The sequence below is a fragment of the Rhineura floridana genome, chromosome 3, assembly GCF_030035675.1.
Source record: "Rhineura floridana isolate rRhiFlo1 chromosome 3, rRhiFlo1.hap2, whole genome shotgun sequence".
In the NCBI taxonomy this organism is placed as follows: Eukaryota; Metazoa; Chordata; class Lepidosauria; order Squamata; family Rhineuridae; genus Rhineura; species Rhineura floridana.
Genome location: NC_084482.1, coordinates 41,362,555 through 41,383,621, shown reverse-complemented (window position 1 = coordinate 41,383,621; position 21,067 = coordinate 41,362,555). Strand labels below are relative to the sequence as shown.

Genomic DNA, 21,067 nt, shown 5'->3' with positions numbered 1-21,067 from the left:
ACTGTGTCCAGTTCTGGTCTCCGCACTTCAAGAAGGATGCAGACAAACTGGAACAGGTTCAGAGGAGGGCAACAAGGATGATCAGGGGACTGGAAACAAAACCCTCTGAGGAGAGACTGAAAGAACTGGGCATGTTTATCCTGGAGAAGGGAAGACTGAGGGGGAGATATGATAGCACTCTTCAAGTACATGAAAGGTTGTTACACAGAGGAGGGCTGGGATCTCTTCTCGATCATCCCAGAGTGCAGGACACAGAATAATGGGCTCAAGTTGCAGGAAGCCAGATTTCGAATGGACATCAGGAAAAACTTCCTAACTGTTAGAGCCATACGACAATGGAACTAATTACCTAGAGAGGTAGTGGGCTCTCCGACACTGGAGGCATTCAAGAGGCAGCTGGACAGCCATCTGTCGGGAATGCTTTGATTTGGATTCCTGCATTGAGCAGGGGGTTGGACTTGATGGCCTTATAGGCCCCTTCCAACTCTACTATTCTATGATTCTGTGATAACCATTTCTGCAGAAAAGTTGATAAGTAAAAAAAGACTGGATTAAATGAAATGTATGGATAACATGTTGATGAGAACGATGTTTGATGCGGACATGCAAAAAAAATGTATGCATGGCATGAGCAGCACTGACTGGAGAAGTTTCCCCAAGCCCCTCCCCAGCCTTTGGAAGGTGAGGACACAAGAGGGGACCTGTGGGGGAGGCAGACATGATGGGAGCCATATTTCAAATCTCAGGTCTTAACATCTTCCCATATGGAACTCAACTAATACATACGCTATATGATAGAAACAATGATTTTGCAGTGAAGAGGTCTGGGGCATTAGGGCAAGAAGTCATTAAGATGCTACAAGAGTGGGAACAAAGCAAGTTTGGAGAAGTGTACTGCCACCCTGGACTCCTTTGGGAGGAAGGGTAGTATATAAATCAAGTCAAACAAACAAAACCACTACTTTAGCCTACCAGGAGGGTCAAACAGCTTGGCATCTGGGAGTACCAGAGAGTCAGGCCACATCCACACCATACATTTAAAACAGTATCATACCACTTTAAACAGTCATGGCTGCCCCCAAAGAATCCTGAGAACTGTAGTTCGTGAAGGGTGTTGAGGGTGGTTAGAAGGTCCCTATTCCCCTCACAGAGCTACAATTTCTAGAGTGATTTAAGTCACTCCCTCTTTCCAAAGACCTCAGGAACTTGTAACTGTAAGGGGAATAGGGGGTCTCCTCCTAATCAGTAACCCGTGGCGGCTGGTGCTCACTAGACCTAGTAGGGCTGCTATGGAAGTGTGGCCAATGATGTCATGGGGGAGTGGCCAAGTTTTGGCTTTGTCCCCATCCTCCTCCCTTGCATACATACTGTAGACCAGCCTTTCCCAACCAGTGTGCCTCCAGATGTTGTTGGACCACAACTCCCATCAGCCTCAGCCAGCATTGCCAATGGTCAGGAAATATGGGAATTGTAGTCCAGCAACATCTGGAGGCACACTGGTTGGGAAAGACTGCTGTAGACACTTAAGCATTCCAGCTTTGCATATAGCACCTAACTAAACTGTAACGTGTCTTCCTTTGGTTCGGAAGGGATTCCGGCTGCTGTCACAGCAGTATCATTTAGAACAGTTATTGCCTCAAGATCTTGAGAGTGTCTTCAGAGTTTCTTTTTTAAAAAATAAAACCAATCCTATTCTTATCACTCCTTTCCTGTCAGTTAGAGAAAAATATATAGCAGGTGGGGAAAAACAAGAAGCCAAAATGTTAGACAAAGAAGTCTTTCAAAACATATGATCAGTTGTGAATATTGTAGCAAGACATTTCACAAGTTTCTCCAGTATTCCACTAGTGTGGAGACTCACATTCACACAAAGTATATTTAAGTGTCTTGTTTTTTATAAAAGCAGGAGTTTGCTTAACTCAAAATTCCTTCTCATTTTGATCAACTACTTTTACATAGTTTCCACCTTTCCACTCAAAGTGAAATTGGGGCTGGAAATGTGCAAGGACCCCACACATGCCCTGCTAATTGGAGTACCAAAGCCAGGGTATCAGTATTATCAACTACTCTCCTGCTGTCTTTTCCCCCATCCCCCATCATGAACGACACAGTCCTGGGCTCAGGAAGAAAATAAACATCTGGTCTTCTTCAAAGTACTCCTAAGCTTTCTGTTTTAATTAAATTAATTATAGTACGTTCTTGCTCTTATCCCTATGGGGATTAATGATCTTACATAAGCCCATATCAAATTTTCAGATACTTTAAATAAATAAAAATAAATAAAAAGCTCCAATTCAGCCCAGTCCTTTCTTGGGGCATTTTGCCACAAAGAGTCTCCTCTCCCTCCCACCCTGACAATAAAAAGGCCCAGTTTGGCCCATGAAGAAACCATCACCCCCCATCCGTACATACACCTTATGATGCAAGCCAAATATTTTTGGGGCAGTTTGCTACCAAGAATCTCTTCTTGCCTCACCCTATTAAAAAAGCCCTGTCCAATCCATGAAGAAACCAGATTCTTCCTCCACACCACCTTATGATGCCAGTCAAAGATTTTTGGGGCAGTTTGCCACCATGAATCTTCTCTTCTCTTAAACCCTAAACAATAAAAAAGGCCAAGTTTGGCCCATGAGGAAACCAGATTCTCCCTCCACACCACCTTATGATACCAGCCAAACATTTTTAGGGCGGTTTGCCACCAAGAAGAATCTCCTCTCCCTTCCCAACCCCCTATAATAAATAGGGCCCTGTTCAGCCTATGAAGAAACCAAGCCTGCTTTTAGAGTAGTTTACCACTGCTCCTCTTACTATGTCTAGCTACAGTGCCTTGCAAAAGTAATCAGACCCCTGACCAATGCTCTCATATTACTAAATTACAAATCGTTCTGTGTGATATTTTATTTTGAAAGACTGAAACTCAAAATCAATTCCTGTAAGGTGACATTGGTTTTATGTTGGGAAATGTTTGAAAGAAACTTAAAAAACTGAAACATGTTGCTTGCATAAGTATTTAACCCCTGTGCTGTGGAAGCTCCCAGTTTACACAGATGAAAGAAATTGCCCTATTGAGGACACAATTACCTTACCACTGGCCTCCACCTGTGAAACATTAAAGTTACTGTCACACTGTCTTGATAAAACCCCCACTGTTAAAGGATCATTGGTCAGGCTGGGGATCTGAAAGAAAATGAAGACCAAAGAGCATTCTACAGAAGTAAGAGATAATGTAATACAAACGCATAGATTAGGTAAAAGGGTACAAAATAATATGTAACTGTATATCCCAGTGAACACAGCTGGATCAATAATCAGGAAGTGGAAGCTGCATCACACCACCCAGGCACTGCCAAGAAAAGGCTGTCCCTCAAAACTCAGCACTCAAACAGGAAGGAGACTTGTGAGAGAAGCCACAGAAAGGCCAATCAAGGTGAATGTCCTACAGTGGCCCAGTCGAAGTCCTGATCTCAATCCCATTGAGAATCTGCTGCGCTCTTTGAAAATTGCAGTCTACAAGCGATGTTCAACCAACCTGAACGACCTGGAGTGAATCTGCCAGGAAGAATGGGCCAAAATTCCTCGGACACTGTGCAAAGCTGGTACATACCTACCACAAAAGACTTAAAGCTGTTATTGAGCGAAAGGTGGCTCTACCAAATGCTGTGTGTGGGGTTGTTTTTTTTTTGAATACTTATGCAAGCAACATGTTTCCATTTTTTATGTTTCTTAAAACATTTCCCAACATAAAACCAATGTCACCTTACAATAATTGATTTTGTGTTTCAGTGTTTCAAAAAAAAAATTATACAGAATGAAATTACAATGTACCACTTGTAATTTCAGTAATATGAGAGCATTGGTCAGGGGTCTGATTACTTTTGCAAGATGCTGTATATCGGAGCATACCCAGAAACAATGTGTGATTCTGATATAGGCTAGGACTACCAATGGGCTGCTCTTGAAGCCGTCTAAACTCCTCCTTGACTCCTCCCTAATTTGCTACATTGCTTGTGTTAGTTGGGCCTCTCAGCAACAGATGGAGTAGAACCCTTCTAAGAAGGCTGACAAGCCGGCAGACCAAGGGGAGGGACATCTTCGCCATACCTACACTATTGGATTAGGATTTGCTGTGTGGTGCAGAGAGCTGATTGGCCAGGGAACAAGAAGCTGATTGGCCAGAGAACAGTAGATTGACATAGATGTTTGCAGAGCTTCTCTTGAGTTCAAATAGAAGTATAAAATGCATGTGGAATAAGAAAGAGTGTGTGGCTTTGTGATTTGGGAGGGAAATGTTTAAAATCGCTTGATATTTTTATTGGGAGGTCTGTGCCCCAGTAGCCCCAATGGACTGGCCTCCACTGCTTCTAACAACTCACAGCTCCTCCTGTGAGAGGCAGGTTTGGGTATGTAGAAGCACCCTAGGAGCATCAAGTGAAACCTGGTTGCAGTGGTGTATGTGAATCTGTATGCACATGCACACATACACACACACACTTTCTTCATGGAAATAGAAATCAGGCTGCTATATTCAATCAATTAATGTTAGTAGATTGAAAACATATTGATCATTTTAAAAGGTACACCCAATTAATGTCAACAGGTTTTTTTTAGCTGCAATTAATATAAATGCAAGTATTTATAAGAAACAAGTGGAAGGAGCCCTCTTAAAAGAGGCTTTCCTCCTCCTCTCTCACAGGAGGGAATACATCTTCTAAGAAGGGATGCCCTTTTGATTGTTTTAATCAAGAGCAGATTTAATCAGTTAATTATCAATTAATCATTTGAAATATATTCTATTGACCAGCTAAGATTTCGTTAATTGGCTGGCCCCCACCCCTAGTGGGTAATGTGAATTGCACCGAGTTTGTGGAATCTGGACAAACTGCCACTGAATTATAACTGAAAATAAATGTCAGTAACATCTCTCCTCCTTTCCAGTGTTCACCATCAATAGCGTTGCACTCCGCGCTGATCCATCTGAGCAAGTGAATAATGGAGAGTCAGTCACCCTCAAGTGTTCTGCAGACATAAGCAAGAGGGAACAGTTCCAGCTGAATTATACTTTTTCATTTTTCAAAGATGGCAAAGCTCTGGTTAATAACACATTGCAGCAAGAACTGGCAGAGTATACAATCACAAAGGCTAGATTTTCTGATTCTGGAATGTATGAATGTGCACTGAATGTCGAGGGGAAGAAAAAGGTCAGCAAAAGTTTGACTGTTAAAGTAAAAGGTAGGTGTTTTTTCTTCATCCTTCCAGATGTTTTCTTAAATGTGCTAAAATAATGATATTGTTTAAACCCCCTCTGAATACCGCTTACCATGAAAACCCTATTCATAGGGTCACCATAAGTCAGAATGGACTTGAAGGCAGTCCATTTCCATTTTTATAGCAAACGTGGTTAGCCCATGGTTCCCCATCAGCCCCAGCCATCTTGGCCAATGACCAGGAATGATGGGAGCTATAATCCAACAAGCTCTGAGAACCACAGGTTGGCCACCACTGGTTAATAGATATGAAATATTGACTGCTATATTGTCAATGTACCTTTATGCAATTGTCTCTCCCACTCCCATACTTTCCCCTTTGTTTTCCAGCTTTTTGCTGGTGTCCTTGAATAATTTCCTTGGTCCTCTACTCTTTAGTATCTTACTTTGTTTAGCTCCATTATATCTTGTCTTGGTATTAATATTATTTTTAAGATGACCTCTCACCTTTATCTTTTATTCTGTTCTTTTCTCTCAGTTTCTCATTATCATTTCTTCATGTTTTCCTGAAGTTTCTTCATGGATGTCCTGTTACTGCTTAAAATTCAGCTTCATGCAATTTCACATCCCCTAATTCTACCTTGCTCTCAGTCTCTCTTTCCCCCAGCTCTCTCAACAACAGTGCTGTTTCCCCCTTTGTTTACAGCATAGGTGGGGAACCTGTGACCCTCCAGATGTTGTAGGACTACAACTCCCATAGTGTCTGACCATTGGCCATGCTGCCTGGGGCTGATGGGAGTTGGGGTCCAACAACATCTGTAGGGCCTCAGGTTCCCCACTCCTGGTTTAAAGTACTTCTAATCTGCCTTTCATTTCAGTATTAATTTTTTTTCAAGTGGCTTTCCAATAATAAAAGTAACATCAATAACAAAATCATGAGAAAAGAAAGTCACGCCATTGCATACCATCAATAAAACTATAATAGCAGCTATAAAAGAGTAGAGATTATATTACTTGTTAAAAGGTTGAGCAAATAAAATGTTTTTGATCTGGTGCCTAAGATTTAGTCATATAGGCACCAGATGAGTATCTGGGGAGACTGTTCAATAACTGGGGCACCACAGAAAAGGCCCTATCTCCAACCACCATCTCCCATCCTTCAATTTACAAATATAACCAGGAGAAAAATATCATTTTTCATTCAGGCTCTGTCTGCCCAGCTAACACAAATAACTCTAGTAAAATATTGTTCCCTCTTCAGTTTATATAAACGGTGATCTCTTCAGATGCAATCTTAGGGAACTATAAGGGGGAAGGAACATCTATCTGATCAGGCCCCTATATTGTATCCAGTGGTTTTTGTTTCTTTCTTCAGGCTGATGGTATACCATTGCTGTGGCACAGCTTTTTTACGAGACGGGTTTGTTGGCTCCCTCCCTTCTTAGAAACCTGCCCTCATACTTAAATTCTACTCAGATACATACAGCCTTATCAATACTTATATTAACACTAAAAATAAAAGATAAACTTGTTCAGTGCTGCTGCTGCTTAGATATTTCTGTGTTTTCTGCTGTAAAGTCCACAAGTGGGGCTTAAAATGTAGTGTTTGTTTACCAGAGTAAATGTATAGGTGGGTCTTACTTCAAAATTACCAAGAAGCACTGCTTTAAACATGTGAACAAATCCCATGCTTAGGACTACTTGTGTCATTTTCTTACAAAACATCCATGCTCCCACCCCAACCCCGGACCAAAACTGCAGTAAAGTTTTTTTGAAGTCTTCTCTCACCATTTTCCGGGAACAATCCCCTCCCGCTATTTGCCCCGGAAGGTGCTCTTTTTGGTGGGAAACTGGGATGAGGAAAGGCCCAGATCAATGTCCCTGTACCTCCTTTCTCAAAAATAACAATAACTTTTAAAAAGGCATCAGCAATCCCAACCAAGGGGTATTTAAAGTAACATCTAGTTTGCTCCTCATGTAACCATGTTCTGATTAACATGTTGTATTTGTTTTCTTTTCAAAAGGAATAATGAAGCCTGTTCTTACTGTTCAGAAAACAGAAGTGACAGAAGGTGAAACAGTGTCTTTATGTTGTAAAGTCCTAGAAGAAGAGCCTCCATTTTATTTCACATTTTATAAAACCCGCCAGACTCCACCTGGGGTTACACAAGAGTGGCACCGACAAGAAATTAAAGAAAACTTTGCCAAGCTGGAATACCCAATTGATGCAGGGGACACCATTTTGTTTTTTGGATGTAAGGTCCAAATTAATTCAGCAATAGGGTCTGAGATGTCAGAACTAAGTGACAGAACAATTGTAACTGTTGTTGGTAAGTTGGTCTAATTTTTACCTTTTTTTGTTATTCCTAAATGTTTAATTTTATATTTATTAGTTTCTATGCCTGTTCTAAAAATACCTGGTCCTAAAAACACCCCTTCATCTTTGATTATGTTAGCTATTGTGACGGATTTAAAATTGCAGCCATAATTCCTCTTAGCTTTCTTTCTTTCTTTTTCTTTTTTGCGGCTTTGGTACAAAATTAGACAGGAGGAATATGAAGCCCTTTTCAGACATTCACCCTGTTTATCATGAACATAAATGGGAAGGCAGGCTTTGTCCCTGACAAATGTGTGGAGCAGCCCCACACACATAGTATGCTGAGTGGGATTAGGAACATAAGCTTCCTGCTGCATCAGAACAAACACCCATCTAGTCCAGCATCCTGTTCTCATAGTTGCCAACCAGATGCCAATGGGAAGCCTGCAAGCAGGAATTGAGTGCAACACTTGTGATTTCTAGGAACTGGTATTAAGGCATACAGCTCCTGGCACTGGAAGTATAAAATATCTATATTGACTAGATATTGATATTATTATTATATTTATATTTATTTATTACAGCAATTTAAAATTCAATATTAAAAACAGTTAAAACAAATTACAGTTGCGAGAATAAGGCGCATCCTGAAAGCACATATCTCAGGTGTCACAGACCAAGATAAAGAGGTGGATCTTCAGCATATGATGGAAACTATATAATGAAGGTGCCAGATGCACCTTTGTGGGGAGGGAATTCCATAACCTTGGAGCCACCACAGAAAATGCCATCTTCCAGGCTACCACTCCCCCCTCTAAGATGCACACCTTAACATGGTGAGGGGGTTTGAGAGTGTTGAAGAAGCTGAGAGCAATGCCGTCAGGAGTCTAGACCAAGAGGCTAGACTCCTAGCAGGGACACCCAAGGCAGAATGGTCAAAGCTGAGACACCAGACTTAGAAGAATCCAAACTCAGAGGAAGGCAATGGTAAACCACCTCTGAGTATCTCTTACCACAAAAAACCCATGAACAGAGTATCCAAAATGCAACACGAGATGGAAGATGAGACCCCCAAGTCAGAAGGCACTCACTGAGCTACTGGGGAAGAACAAAGGACAAGTAGTGCTGTGACTAATGACACAGCTGGGTCAAAGCCGAAAGGAAGCCCAGAGGCTGATGCACAAAGATGCGAAAGGAGAGTCCAAAGTTGTACGACGCACACAATAGGAACATGGAATGTGAGAAGCATGAACCAGGGAAAGTTAGAAATTGTCAAGCAAGAAATGGAATGCATCAACATTACAATACTTGGCGTGAGTGAATTAAAATGGACGGGAATGGGATATTTTAAATCAGGCAACTACAAAATATTTTATGCAGGAGATGAGAAATTAAGAAGAAACGGGGTTGCTTTAATAGTGAGAAGTGATATAGCAAAAGCAACTAGGAGCTACAATGCAAGGTCTGAGCGAGTAATACCAGTGAGATTAAATGGGAAACCTATTAACATAACCATCATCCAAGTCTATGCTCTGACAGCAAATGCAGAAGAAGAATTGGAGAGATTTTATGCAGAAGTACAGGAAGAACCAAGGAGCACAGGAAGAACACACCAAAACAAGATGTGCTGATAATCATGGGGGACTGGAATGCAAAAGTAGGGAACAGAGAAGAACTAGGAATTGTGGAGAAATGGGGCCTAGGAGACAGAAATGAAGCAGGAGAAAGACTCATTGAATTCTGTGAAGCCAATAATTTGTTTCTTGCAAACACATTTTTTGAGCAACCAAAAAGACGACTGTACACATGGACATCATCAAATGGTCAATATAGGAATCAAATTGATTATATAATTGGTAGCAGAAGATGGAGAAGTTCCATACTTTCTGCGAAAACAAGACCAGGAGCAGACTGCGGTACAGATCATGAACTCGTAATATCGAAAATCAGAGTAAAGCTAAACAACAAAGCAATCATAATGGCAAAACAATTTAAATAACATCCCAGAAAAATATAAAGATCAAATAAGGAACAAGTTTGAGGCTTTAAACTTAGTTGACAGAGAACCAGAACTATGAAGTCAGAGACATGATCAGGGAAGAATGCAAAAAGACAATACCTCTAGTTAAAAAGAGAGAAAGACCTCAATGGATGACTGAAGAAACTCTTAAAATAGTTAAAGAGAGAAGGAAAGCAAAAGCAAAAGGAGATAGAAAGATGGTCAGAACCCTAAATGCAACAATACAGCGACTAGTACATAGGGACAAAGAGAACTATTACAATATTGTATAGAAATAGAAATTGTATAGAAATAGAAGAGGTCACTGCGCTCGATGTCGAAGGCCCTTCTCCGTGTCCCAACGCATAAGGAGGCACAGAGAACGACAACTAGAGCTAGGGCCTTCTCGGTGGTGGCCCCCGAACTGTGGAACGCCCTCCCTGACGAGATACGCCTGGCGCCTTCTCTGTTATCTTTTCGGCGCCAGGTACCTACCTCTTTGCCCAGGCATTTTAAAAATGTTAAAAATTTTAAAATTGAATTTAAATTTGGAATTTTAATTGTTTTATTGTGTACTGTATTGTATTTACATCCGCTTGTATTTTAATCTGTTTTATTATGCTGTTCACCGCCCTGGGAGCTTATTGCTATAGGGCGGTCTAGAAATGTAATAAAATAAATAAATAAAATAAATAAATAAATAAAAAGCGAAGAACAAGAGCCCTATTCCAAAAGATTAGAGAATTGAAAGGGAAATTTAAACCAAGAGTAGGGATGTTGAATAATCAATAGGGGAACACACTGACTGACTGAGATGAAATAAAAGGAAGATGGAAACAATACACTGAAGAACTCTATAAAAGAGATGCCAGGATGACAGATTAATTCATGGAGGAACCGTCTGATAAAGAACCAGAAATTTTAGAATGTGAGGTGAAAGCTGCTCTGAAAATACTTGGAAGAAACAAATCGCCAGGAACAGATGGCATACCAATAGAGTTGCTACAAGCTACTGAGACTGCAACTGTCCAAATTTTGACAAAAATCTGTCAAGAAATATGGAAAACTAAACAATGGCCCACAGACTGGAAGCATTAAATATACATCCCAATTCCAAAGAAAGGGATCCCAGGGAATGCAGTAATTATCGAACTATTGCCTGAATATCCCATGCAAGTAAAGTAAGATTCTACAACAAAGGCTCTTCCCATATATGGAGCAAGAAATACCAGATGTCCAAATTTTTTTTCATGCTTTGTTGTCTGCTTGCATTTCTTTTGCCAAAGGTTACGTTCCTTTTTGTTCTCGTAATTTGTATAAAACTTCCATTTTCTGAAGGAAGCCTTCTTGCTCCTAATAGCTTCCTTGATTCTGCTTGTTAACCATGCTAGCATCCTTTTAATCCTAGTGATACCTCTCATGATCTGCTGTATGCATTCTAGCCGAGTGTCTGTTGTAGTTTTGACCAAACTCCAAGCATTGTAGGGAGATATGACCCTCTTCATTTTCCATTTCAATGTCTTACTTCCTCATTTTTGGGAAGTATCCTCTTTTGAAGTCAAACATGAATGTGTTGGATTTTCTTGGCAACTGTCCACTTACATGTATGTTGAATTGGTTTCCAGACTGTTCTACAAAACTTACATCTCACACCAGATCCTGGGTGTCACTTAAGATTAAGTCCAGGGTTATTAAGCCTGATCAGTTCTGTGACCAGCTATTCTAGGGCAAAATAATGTAGGGTACCTAAGAATGTTACCTCTTTGTCATAACTGAAACACACATGTATCCAGTCTATGTGAGGGTAAATGAAGTCATCATTTACTGCAGCATTTCCTCCTTTGGTTGCCTTATTGAGTTTATTCTCTATCTCAAGGTTACCCTGGGCATTTTGGTCGGGAGGGAAGGAGATAATATATCCCCAGTACAAGATGATTCCTGGTTCAAGTAGAGCCTGTCCCTTTCATACATGGTTGTTGTGCTCAAAATATTCCCCAGCGCCTAACAAATCCAAAACAGATACAATTGTCTCATTCACCTTCTCAGAGTGCCGCCCTTCTTCTCTGAGACCCTCATTCTCCATGATATCAAGGGAGCTGTCACCCTAGGAAAGTTATGTGGTTATTATGTCCCTGATAGCACAGTGGGGAGGAGAGCCTGGCTGGGAGTCCAGAGTGAGTTCAAATCCCCGCTCGTGTCTCCTGGGTGTAAAGGGCCAGCTAAAGATCACCCCCACAGTGGTGGCTCAGGGGTTACGTGCCCTGCCACCTGTGCAGCCATGGGTAAGCTGCATAGTTCCAAGAGGCCCAGTTGCCCCCCATCTGGCAGCTGCGGACAAGGAAGGGGCTGGCTTGTGCAGCTGTGGCAAGCTGAGCAGGCCCTAGCCAGCTGGGGAGGACTAGCCTCAGAGGGAGGCAATGGTAAACCCCCTCTGAATAGTGCTTACCATGAACACCCTATTCATAGGGTCGCTATAAGTCGGGATTGACTTGAAGGCAGTCCATTTCCATTTTTCTTTGCTCACATACAGACTGATGTTCTTACTTCCACAATTTTCTGTAAATCCTGGGGTGGATCAACCTATGCCTAGCCTAGAACATTCTGAAATCCTAGTCTGGATCAAGGAATGGATCTGGCATAAACATGCAAACTCACTATGAGCCCAAATCTGTCTAAATAAATTCAGTCTACATCCTTGACTCATCACAGTTTACTTCATAGAGGCCCATCATACTTCTTGTGTATCTTCTCTAGTTTGGCCCTTAGGGGTCATTTGTAGGTCAAATCAGTCAAATATTCATAGAAAGAAACACATGTTGCATGTCCTCATATGATTAACTGTCTGCTTTTGGAAACAGACTGCTATGTTAGGTGGATGCTTGGTCTGATTCAGCAGGATGGTTCTTAACATTCTCTGACAGGCATATGCCAAGCATCCTTTGATGACTTGGAGCTGCTGACCCTGTGTTGTACAGGCAGGAACTGCAGAGCTCAAGTTTAGGGAGAGAAGCCTCATGGCAAGATTATCCATAATGGTGCCAGACCCATGTATACTTAGGTCTGAAATAATCACATCGGACTTGAGATGCAGGTGTTGTGGGGGGAGTATAAGAGAATAAGGGGTGTACAAGTGAGGTGAGTGAATTCTTCTCTGCAGCAGCTCTTCCCAAGCATTTTTCTTTTGGGAAAGCTCATTTCTTCTGGTATCAGAGCCACAGCTAGGAGAAAACTGATTGAGAAGAAAGGCTGTTCTCTCTCTCTCTCTCTCTCTCTCTCTCTCTCTGTGTGTGTGTGTGTGTATGTGTGTGTAGAAGACTCCTGTGCCTCTCATCCCACATTCTCCTTTTGCTGCCTGAGTTGGACCCTCCCCCGTGTTCTGTGTGATGAGGGCAGGTTCTCGTTTAAACACATGGATTCGCCTCCACATCTAGTTTTGCCCTAACGATCCCTTTTTCTGGATTTTCAGAGGTTGGCATATATATATATATATATATAATGTTTGCCACCGGCCATGCCCACCATTGACATGTGGCCCCAAGAAGGTTGCCCTTAAGGGGCTGCAGTCCTTAGGCTGAAAAGGGTTCCCTACCAGGGTAGTAGTCGTCCAGGGACTTGGGGGGTCTTAGATCCCTTACCTTTTTGTTAGCAGGGTCCCAGCAGGGCACCTATGTTTCCAGCATCCCATGAGCCAATCATCATGAAAAGGGCATGTGTTAGCCACTGAGAAGGGTTTTCTTAGTAGCTAACACTCTTCCCTTTCATGGTGATTGGCTCCTAGGGACGTCTGTTGTTATGGGAAAAGTATTAACAAGGATCTAATTCTCAACCCAGCAGCAAAAAAGGGGAGGATGGGAGGGGGCATGGCTGTAACTATCATGAAGGGACCCTGCACTTCTGAATTTGCCACTACACTATTATTTTTATTTATTACATTTATACTCCACCTTTCTTTTCATGATAGAAACCCAAGGCGGCTTACATATGGTTCCCAGGCTGTCTCCCATCCAGGCGCTGACCAGACCTGACCCTGCTTATGTACCTTCAGACCATAGCCTACACTTGTTTTAAATGGAATAAAATTCTTGATAAATTAGTCTTAAATATGTAACAGGGTTTCTAATCAAAAAGCAGGTGAATAAATGTCAGACTGCCAAAAGTAACACCATCCTTACACATGTTTTATTTGTTTTTGTTTTTTTTCTCTCACAGAACCATTTTCCATTCCCAACATAACCATCCATCCACCACAGAACATTACAGAAGGAGATAACATGCGTGTAGAATGTACAACTGTCCTACGTCACCACCAGGATCAAACTGAAATCATCATCCAGAAGAACAAAGTGATTCTTAATAGCACAAAGTCTAGACAGTCTGTGAAGTACTCTAAAGTAGCTACAGTGGAAGACAATGGCAATTATACATGCAAAGTGGAACTTGGGAGCGTGTCCAAAATCAGCACAGTAAATGTTGTGGTGGCTGGTAAGAGTGTTCTCTGTCTCACTTGTGCTAGGTCAAGGTCATTTGCACCTTGGAGGAGTATCCTCCAATTGTTTTTTATCTTGTACGTTGCCCAGAGTGGCTGGACAACCAGCCAGATGGGCGACTAATAAATTAAATAAATAAATAAATAAATATCCAGTCTTTTAAGTTCTAAAGATCTATATTTATAATTTGAAAGTTTGGCAGATTAGCTGAAAGTTCTGGTCAGAGTGCCTTTGCAACATCATGGCCACTAATTGGGTGTGTGGGATCAGCTTGCAAAGTTGCTTTGGGTGAGGCTGTTTGAGAGCACAGGAACAGTATGGAGGAAGAGGTGGTGTGTCCTTTTTCTCCCCACTATTCTCACACTCCAGTTCGTCCCTCCTGCCTTATTGCTTCCCTCATGTGGGGTTTTATATGCTATTGGGAGAAGGTGTTGCACAGCTCCATGTACTTGTGTGTGTAATGCTGCAGGCATCAGAAGGCAATGGGGCCCAACCAGAAGGGTATGTTAAAGCCTCCACTGATAAACCAGTTCTGTTTATCCAACTTAACTCTGAAGACTTGTTTTTCAAGAGTTCAGCAGACAACACAACTAGGCTAGGGGCTATTTCAGAGACAGTGATAGAACTAAGGATGCTTTTCAGACATATCACAGACATTGTGTGCAATTGTGTGAGTGACTGTAAGGATGGGTGGAGAGAGAGAGAGAGTCTGGCAATAGAGTTGTTACAAGCTACTGAGACTGAATCTGTCCATATTTTGACAAAAATCTGTCAAGAAATAAGGAAAACTAAACAATGGCCCATACAGCCCAATTCCAAAGAAAGGGGATCCCAGGGAATGCAGTAATTATCGAACTATTGCCTTAATATCCCATGCAAGTAAAGTAATGCTCAAGATTCTACAACAAAGGCTCTTACCATATATGGAGCGAGAAATGCCAGACGTCCAAGCTGGATTTAGAAAGGGAAGAGGCTCAGAGATCATATCACAAACATACGTTGGATAATGGAACGGACCAAGGAATTTCAGAAGAAAATCACCCTGTGCTTTATAGATTACAGCAAAGCCTTTGACTGTGTAGATCATGAAAAACTATGGAATGCTTTAAAAGAAATGGGGGTGCCACAGCATCTGATTGTCCTGATGCGCAACCTATACTCTGGATAAGAGGCTACTGTTAGGACAGAACATGGAGAAACCGATAGGTTCCCCATCGGAAAGGGTGTGAGACAGGGGTGTATTTTATCACCCTATTTATTTAATCTATACACAGAACATATACGGAAAGCAGGATTGGACCAAGATGAAGGAGGTGTGAAAATTGGAGGGAGAAATATCAATAATTTCAGATATGCAGACGATACCATACTACTAGCAGAAACCAGTAATGATTCGAAACGAATGCTGATGAAAGTTAAAGAGGAAAGCACAAAAGCAGGACTACAGCTGAATGTCAAAAAGACTAAAGTAATGACAACAGAAGATTTATGTAACTTTACAGTTGACAATGAGGACATTGAACTTGTCAAGGACTATCAATACCTCAGCACAGTCATTAACTAAAATGGAGACAATAGTTAAGAAATCAGAAGAAGGCTAGGGCTGGGGAGGGCAGCTATGACAGAACGAGAAAAGGTCCTCAAATGCAAAGATGTATTACTGAACACTAAAGTCAGGATCATACATGGTATTTCCGATCTCTATGTATGGATGTGAAAGTTGGAGAGTGAACAAAGCAGATAAGAGAAAAATCAACTCATTTGAAATGTGGTGCTGGAGGAGAGCTTTGCGGATACCATGGGCTGCAAAAAAGACAAATAATTGGGTGTTAGAACAAATTAAACCAGAACTATCACTAGAAGCTAAAATGATGAAACTGAGGTTATCATACTTTGGACACGTAATGAGAAGACATGATTCATTAGAAAAGACAATAATGCTGGAGATTGGAACAAATGTGGAATTGGAAAAAGATCTGGAGTTTATGGATTTTAGAAATAAAATCTACTGTTTGGAATTTAACGTTATCTTTGAAGAAATTAATGAAGATATTAGAGATAAAGTTATCAATGGCTTGGATAATCTTCTGGACTGGAATGATGTGATGGAGCTTGATATAGAGAAAATCTATGGAATTAACTGCAGCCATGTGACAATGGAAAAACTCTTAAGAGATGAGCCAGTGCATTTTGTAAAAAAGAAGAACACAGATATGACTTTACAACAGTATTTCAGCAACTTATTCAGAATGGATGGCAAGAAAATATTTGGGATAGAGGAAATTCCCATCAGACTCTTATTATATGACTATGGCTACAACAGCAAGATTATTATGGAATACTGATAATGGAAGATTGGACACTGAAATTACTGGACTTAACAGGACTATTGAAGATGGAAGATGGAACTAATAGGGATAATGGAATAATGGCTATTGAAATTATTGGACCTAACAGATTCTGATGAGATGGATTAATCAAAATGTTTATTTGGACTATGGTTATGACAATAAGATTATTATAATTATTAACGAGATGGATTAATTGACATGTTTATTTGGAGAAAAATTGATAGATATATTTCTTAAAGAATTGAAACCTCTCTTTGACTTTTTGTGGAAAGAATAAAGTAATGTTTATGAGATTTGATGATTAATTAAGATAACTACTGGAGAAAAGTGATTTTATAATATGATTTAAGAGACAGGATTGTTATATATTGTAGACCTATAACTGATTTGATATGTGACAAATGGGAAGTCAACATTTTATTTTTTTTTGTTTAATCATTTTTGTTTTGTTTTGTTTTTTGTCTTTGAATGTTTTATGATTTTGTTTTCTATGTTTTATGAAAATTTGAATAAAAATTATTGTAAAAAAAAAAAAAAAAAGACAATAATGCTGGGAAAAACAGAAGAGAGTAGAAAAAGGGGAAGGCCAAAGAAGAGATGGATTGATTCCATAAAGGAAGCCACAGACCTGAACTTTCAAGATCTGAACAGGGTGGTTCATGACAAATGCTCTTGGAGGTCGCTGATTCATAGGGTCGCCATAAGTCATAGTCGACTTGAAGGCACATAACAACAAATTTAGAGTTTTAAAGACACCTGTGCTTTTCAGAAATGCTTTATGTACATATTTCTGTTGTAACTTGGGTACCTTTTTGTGAAGATACAATTTATAAATATTAAACTCAAAACAAAATGCAATCCAAACTGCCCCAGTCATCTGCAAATGAGCGGGTGAATGATCAGGAGTAGAGATTTGAAGGCCTAGAAAATTTTGAAAAAACAAATTCTATTTTTTTCCTGAATTTTTCTAGTTTTTTTCTGAGCCTTCACATCTCTAATCAGGAGCACTAGTATATTACAGTACACATGAATAATCTAGACTCCCCACCGCAGGGCAGGGCATCTTCTGATCCAAAAGACAGTGAAAATTAGAAATGTGGTGAATGCTCAGGTGGTGGTGACATTAAACAGTCATTTTGGTATAACTTGTTAAAATTCTCATCCTCATCAGTTATAGAAACAGTGTTGTATGATATGCTGGCACTTTCACACAACCAAGATCAGTTCAGTCATGGTCTGGGTTCATACAATGGATGTTCAACATGCAAAGGGTACAGTTATTTTAACAACAAACCTTGAACTGGGAATATCATCATTTGAGGCTCAGATTTAGCTTTTTTAGGTACCTTGGGCCTCTTAGTCTTCCTCACTTGCAGAAGAGAATACAGGCAAACTACACCAACCCTGTGATTGGCTGGCCTGGTATAAACACTGGGAACTTTGCCTTTCATCTCAGCCTGGACAAAAGAGCAATCAATACCTGCTGCTCTTCAGATTCCAGCTCCCTGCTGCTTCTAGCATCTGTTGCTTTCTACACTATACAGGCCTAGATTTGAGCATGGCTACCGATACCAGAGCTTGGAAAAGTTACTTTTTTGAACTACAACTCCCACCAGCCCAATCCAGTGGCCATGCTGGCTGGGGCTGATGGGAGTTGTAGTTCAAAAAAGTAACTTTTCCAAGCTCTGCCGATAACCCTGGCAGGGTCCCCTAATTACATGGCAACAATGTTGTTGATGCAAATAGATGTTTGCCCAGGATGTTTATAGTACGAGCTATACCAGTGCTCTATAGAAATACATTTTATATAGATTTGGGAATACATACCCACCTTGCACAAATATTTGGTCTATGTGCATATTTGATGTATTGTGTGCCTTTTGGGGGTATGCGAAAGTAGCTAAGAACTGTATGTGGTTCAGTGTTGAAATCCAAATACAACCCACCATTTAGGCAGAATTCTTTAACATATTATGAACAAGTAGAACCTGTAGCCAAAAGCTGCAGTTTAGAGTGCTCCTGGTTCAGATTTCCAGCCACTGCACTCCATTTCCCCTCCTCCCTGGTTTTCCATTTGCCCCCGACAACGAGCATTCTGTGCCCACTAAACATGCTCAGTTCGCAGCTGTGGTGCATGAGCTGGAGTGCTGCCATCGGTGTGCCACCCTCTTGGCTGCAATAGTGCTGCTGCTTGCCAGGACCAGGATGGGGCAAGGCAACATTGCCGCACGGGCGCAAGTGCATCTATATCTCTCATTGCCTCCAATCCAGTGCTTCCTCCCCCACCATGCTGCCCCTCCCCACCCTAGTCCCAGGAAGCGGCAGCACCACTGTAGCTGGAAGGGCACTGCAGAGACAACACCACGCATCACATGCTGCAACTGGTCAGTCCTCATTGTTATTTTCTTTCCTTAGGAGTTTTTCTACAGAAGGTTTCTTTGGTTTCCCCAAGCCTACTGGCACCTCCCTCTTGTGTATTATTTTTTAAATTATTATTAAAAATATTTCTAGGCTGCCTTTCCAGGCAATGCCAGAAAGTTTATAATAATAAAATAGCATCAGTTCAAAAACCATCTGAAATCCCCTCCCAAGAGAACAGCCAATAAAAGTATGCAGCTAACCAATGAAAACGTTTTCCATAGCAACAAGAAACCACAAAACGTGATATTTCCACAATAGAAATGCCATATTAGAAAGACTGTAATGGAAATGTGAAAGGTGACTAGATTCCCTGCTACTATAATGACTGTATACTTGTTGCATTTTAAACTGATCATGTGGAAATTGATCTAAATGGATAACTTGGTTGTTCTCTCCATGTATTTTACAGAACTGTTTTCCAAGCCAATGCTGGTTCATCACAAAAGAAACTGGGATGAAAACAGTTTTTTACGAATTGTGTGTCGAGTTGACAGTTCACTGCCAATACATTTCTCAGTCATGAAGGACAACAGATTAATGGCCAACAACAGTGTCTATAATGTTACCAAGGTCCGTGTGGCTGATACTGGATCCTATGTTTGTAGGGCTGAGATAAAAGGGATTGTCAAGGAGAGTGACCCTGTACAGCTAAATGTTTTTGGTAAGTTGACTGGAAGATATGAGTCTCTTATTTGATAAACGATAAATCATTATTTGCAGAATAATGAGGACTTTATTGCTCGATCCATGGGGATGCCCAGTAATGCCAATAGGTGATGGCCCAAACAAAAGGGAGATCAATAGTCCCAGTCAGACAGGAAGGCAAGGCAAAGCAGGGTCAGCAGATTGGAGAGGGGCATAGGTGTGGGTTTTGTTGGGATAAGCAAGCTTGCAGGCTTTTAATAGGGAGATGTCCCTTCTAACCAGAATTTGGGGACACCTCTATGCTTGTTTACTGTGATGTTACTTCCTATTGAGAGGTGTTATTTCCCTTCTTCTCTTCCTCTTCTTTGTTAAGAGATGTTGTTCTCTTATTAGCATAATTCTCCATTAAGCCACAGGAGAAAAAAGCCTCTACAGGCTTCTCTGCCAGACGATCCCAATCATGGATTAAATCTACTACCTACTTCTATCTTTTCTCTGCAAGCTAGAGCCTATGTTTCCTGAACATATGAAAGGTTGTGAGTAAACATTCTTAATACTTGTTACCAAAGAAGACGGTCTGTGTTGTTTTTATTCAGCTAGTCTGTATGAGGGGAAGGTGGGCTGGTTAATTCTCATTCCGCTTTGCAAAATATATACTCTGCTGAGAAATAGAACTACTGAACTGTTTCTATTTCATTTTAAATCAAATAGGTTTCAGGACCACAGGTCATGATCCTAAAGCTGAGGCTACAGCCTCCTACAGATCCTACAGCCACACAAGTTGTATTAGCAGCCAGTGGTATACCTAGCGTATTTGACACCCAGAGCGGATCCTTTTTCAACACCCCCTCCTTTATATGACAAAATTATTTTCAGTAATAATCATGAAATGAAATGAATAATAATAATGGCCCCAGCCCCTCCCCCAGGGCCAGATGTGACACAGAAGTAGACTGCCACTGGCTGTGGGGGCTCCACAGAAGCCGAGCGGGAGGCCCTCGCCATGTCTGCTGGTACAGGCAGGCTGAGCTGCTGCAGGAGAAGCCCTCTGAGGAGTGGCTGCGAACAGGCAAGACTAAGGGCGTGCCAGGGAAACGGTGATGAGGACAGGGTGGCGAGTGGTGGCCGTGCCGTCAAGGTTGCCCCGCTTGCTTGTGGGGAGCATGAAAGAGCTCTGCAACCGGATCAGGCCAGTGGCACCACCTAGCCTGTCCTGCTGTTGTCTCATGGCCAACCAGATGCCCCCAGGGATGCTCGCAAGCAGGGCCAGGGAGCAGCACAATGGCCCTCTTGTCTGGCGGCCGGGGGCACTGCTGAGCAGACAGGCAGGCAGGTGGTGAACGAGTCTGGCCGCCGAAGCACCTGCCTGGCCAGAGGGAGGGGCCTAGTGCATTCCTGCTCTCCCCGCCCGGCATGGAGACCGGCGCTCGCCTTGCTCTTCTGGCCCAAGGGCTGTCTCTCTTGGGGTGAGCAGGGAAGGGGAGAAGGAGGTGGCAGAGGAGGGCAACGGAGAGCGCTGCTGCCAAGTGGCTGACAGAGGGAGTGCAGAGCTACGCTTGGCAAGGGGTGTCATGGAGGAGCCTCTGGCGCAGCCTCACAGGTGCAGGATGTGAAATGCGCCACCGGCCCACTTCATAGCCAGC

The 21,067-nt window shown here is 41.7% G+C and overlaps 1 protein-coding gene and 1 long non-coding RNA gene across 9 annotated transcripts in view; one reads left to right on the top strand and one right to left on the bottom strand.

Moving 5' to 3' along the window:
* PECAM1 (platelet and endothelial cell adhesion molecule 1) overlaps window positions 1-21,067 on the top strand; it is a 73,614-nt gene that overhangs the window by 6,931 nt on the left and 45,616 nt on the right. For all 8 annotated transcript variants that reach the window (XM_061615530.1, XM_061615531.1, XM_061615528.1 and 5 more), the window contains exons 3-6: window positions 4,936-5,229; window positions 7,229-7,534; window positions 13,730-14,002; window positions 19,189-19,440. In XM_061615530.1, the coding sequence (XP_061471514.1) occupies window positions 4,936-5,229; window positions 7,229-7,534; window positions 13,730-14,002; window positions 19,189-19,440 (1,125 nt within the window). The remainder of the gene's footprint in view (window positions 1-4,935; window positions 5,230-7,228; window positions 7,535-13,729; window positions 14,003-19,188; window positions 19,441-21,067) is intronic.
* Window positions 1-21,067, bottom strand: part of LOC133379725 (uncharacterized) — a 56,524-nt gene that overhangs the window by 24,723 nt on the left and 10,734 nt on the right. The gene's annotated exons all lie outside the window — the stretch shown is intronic.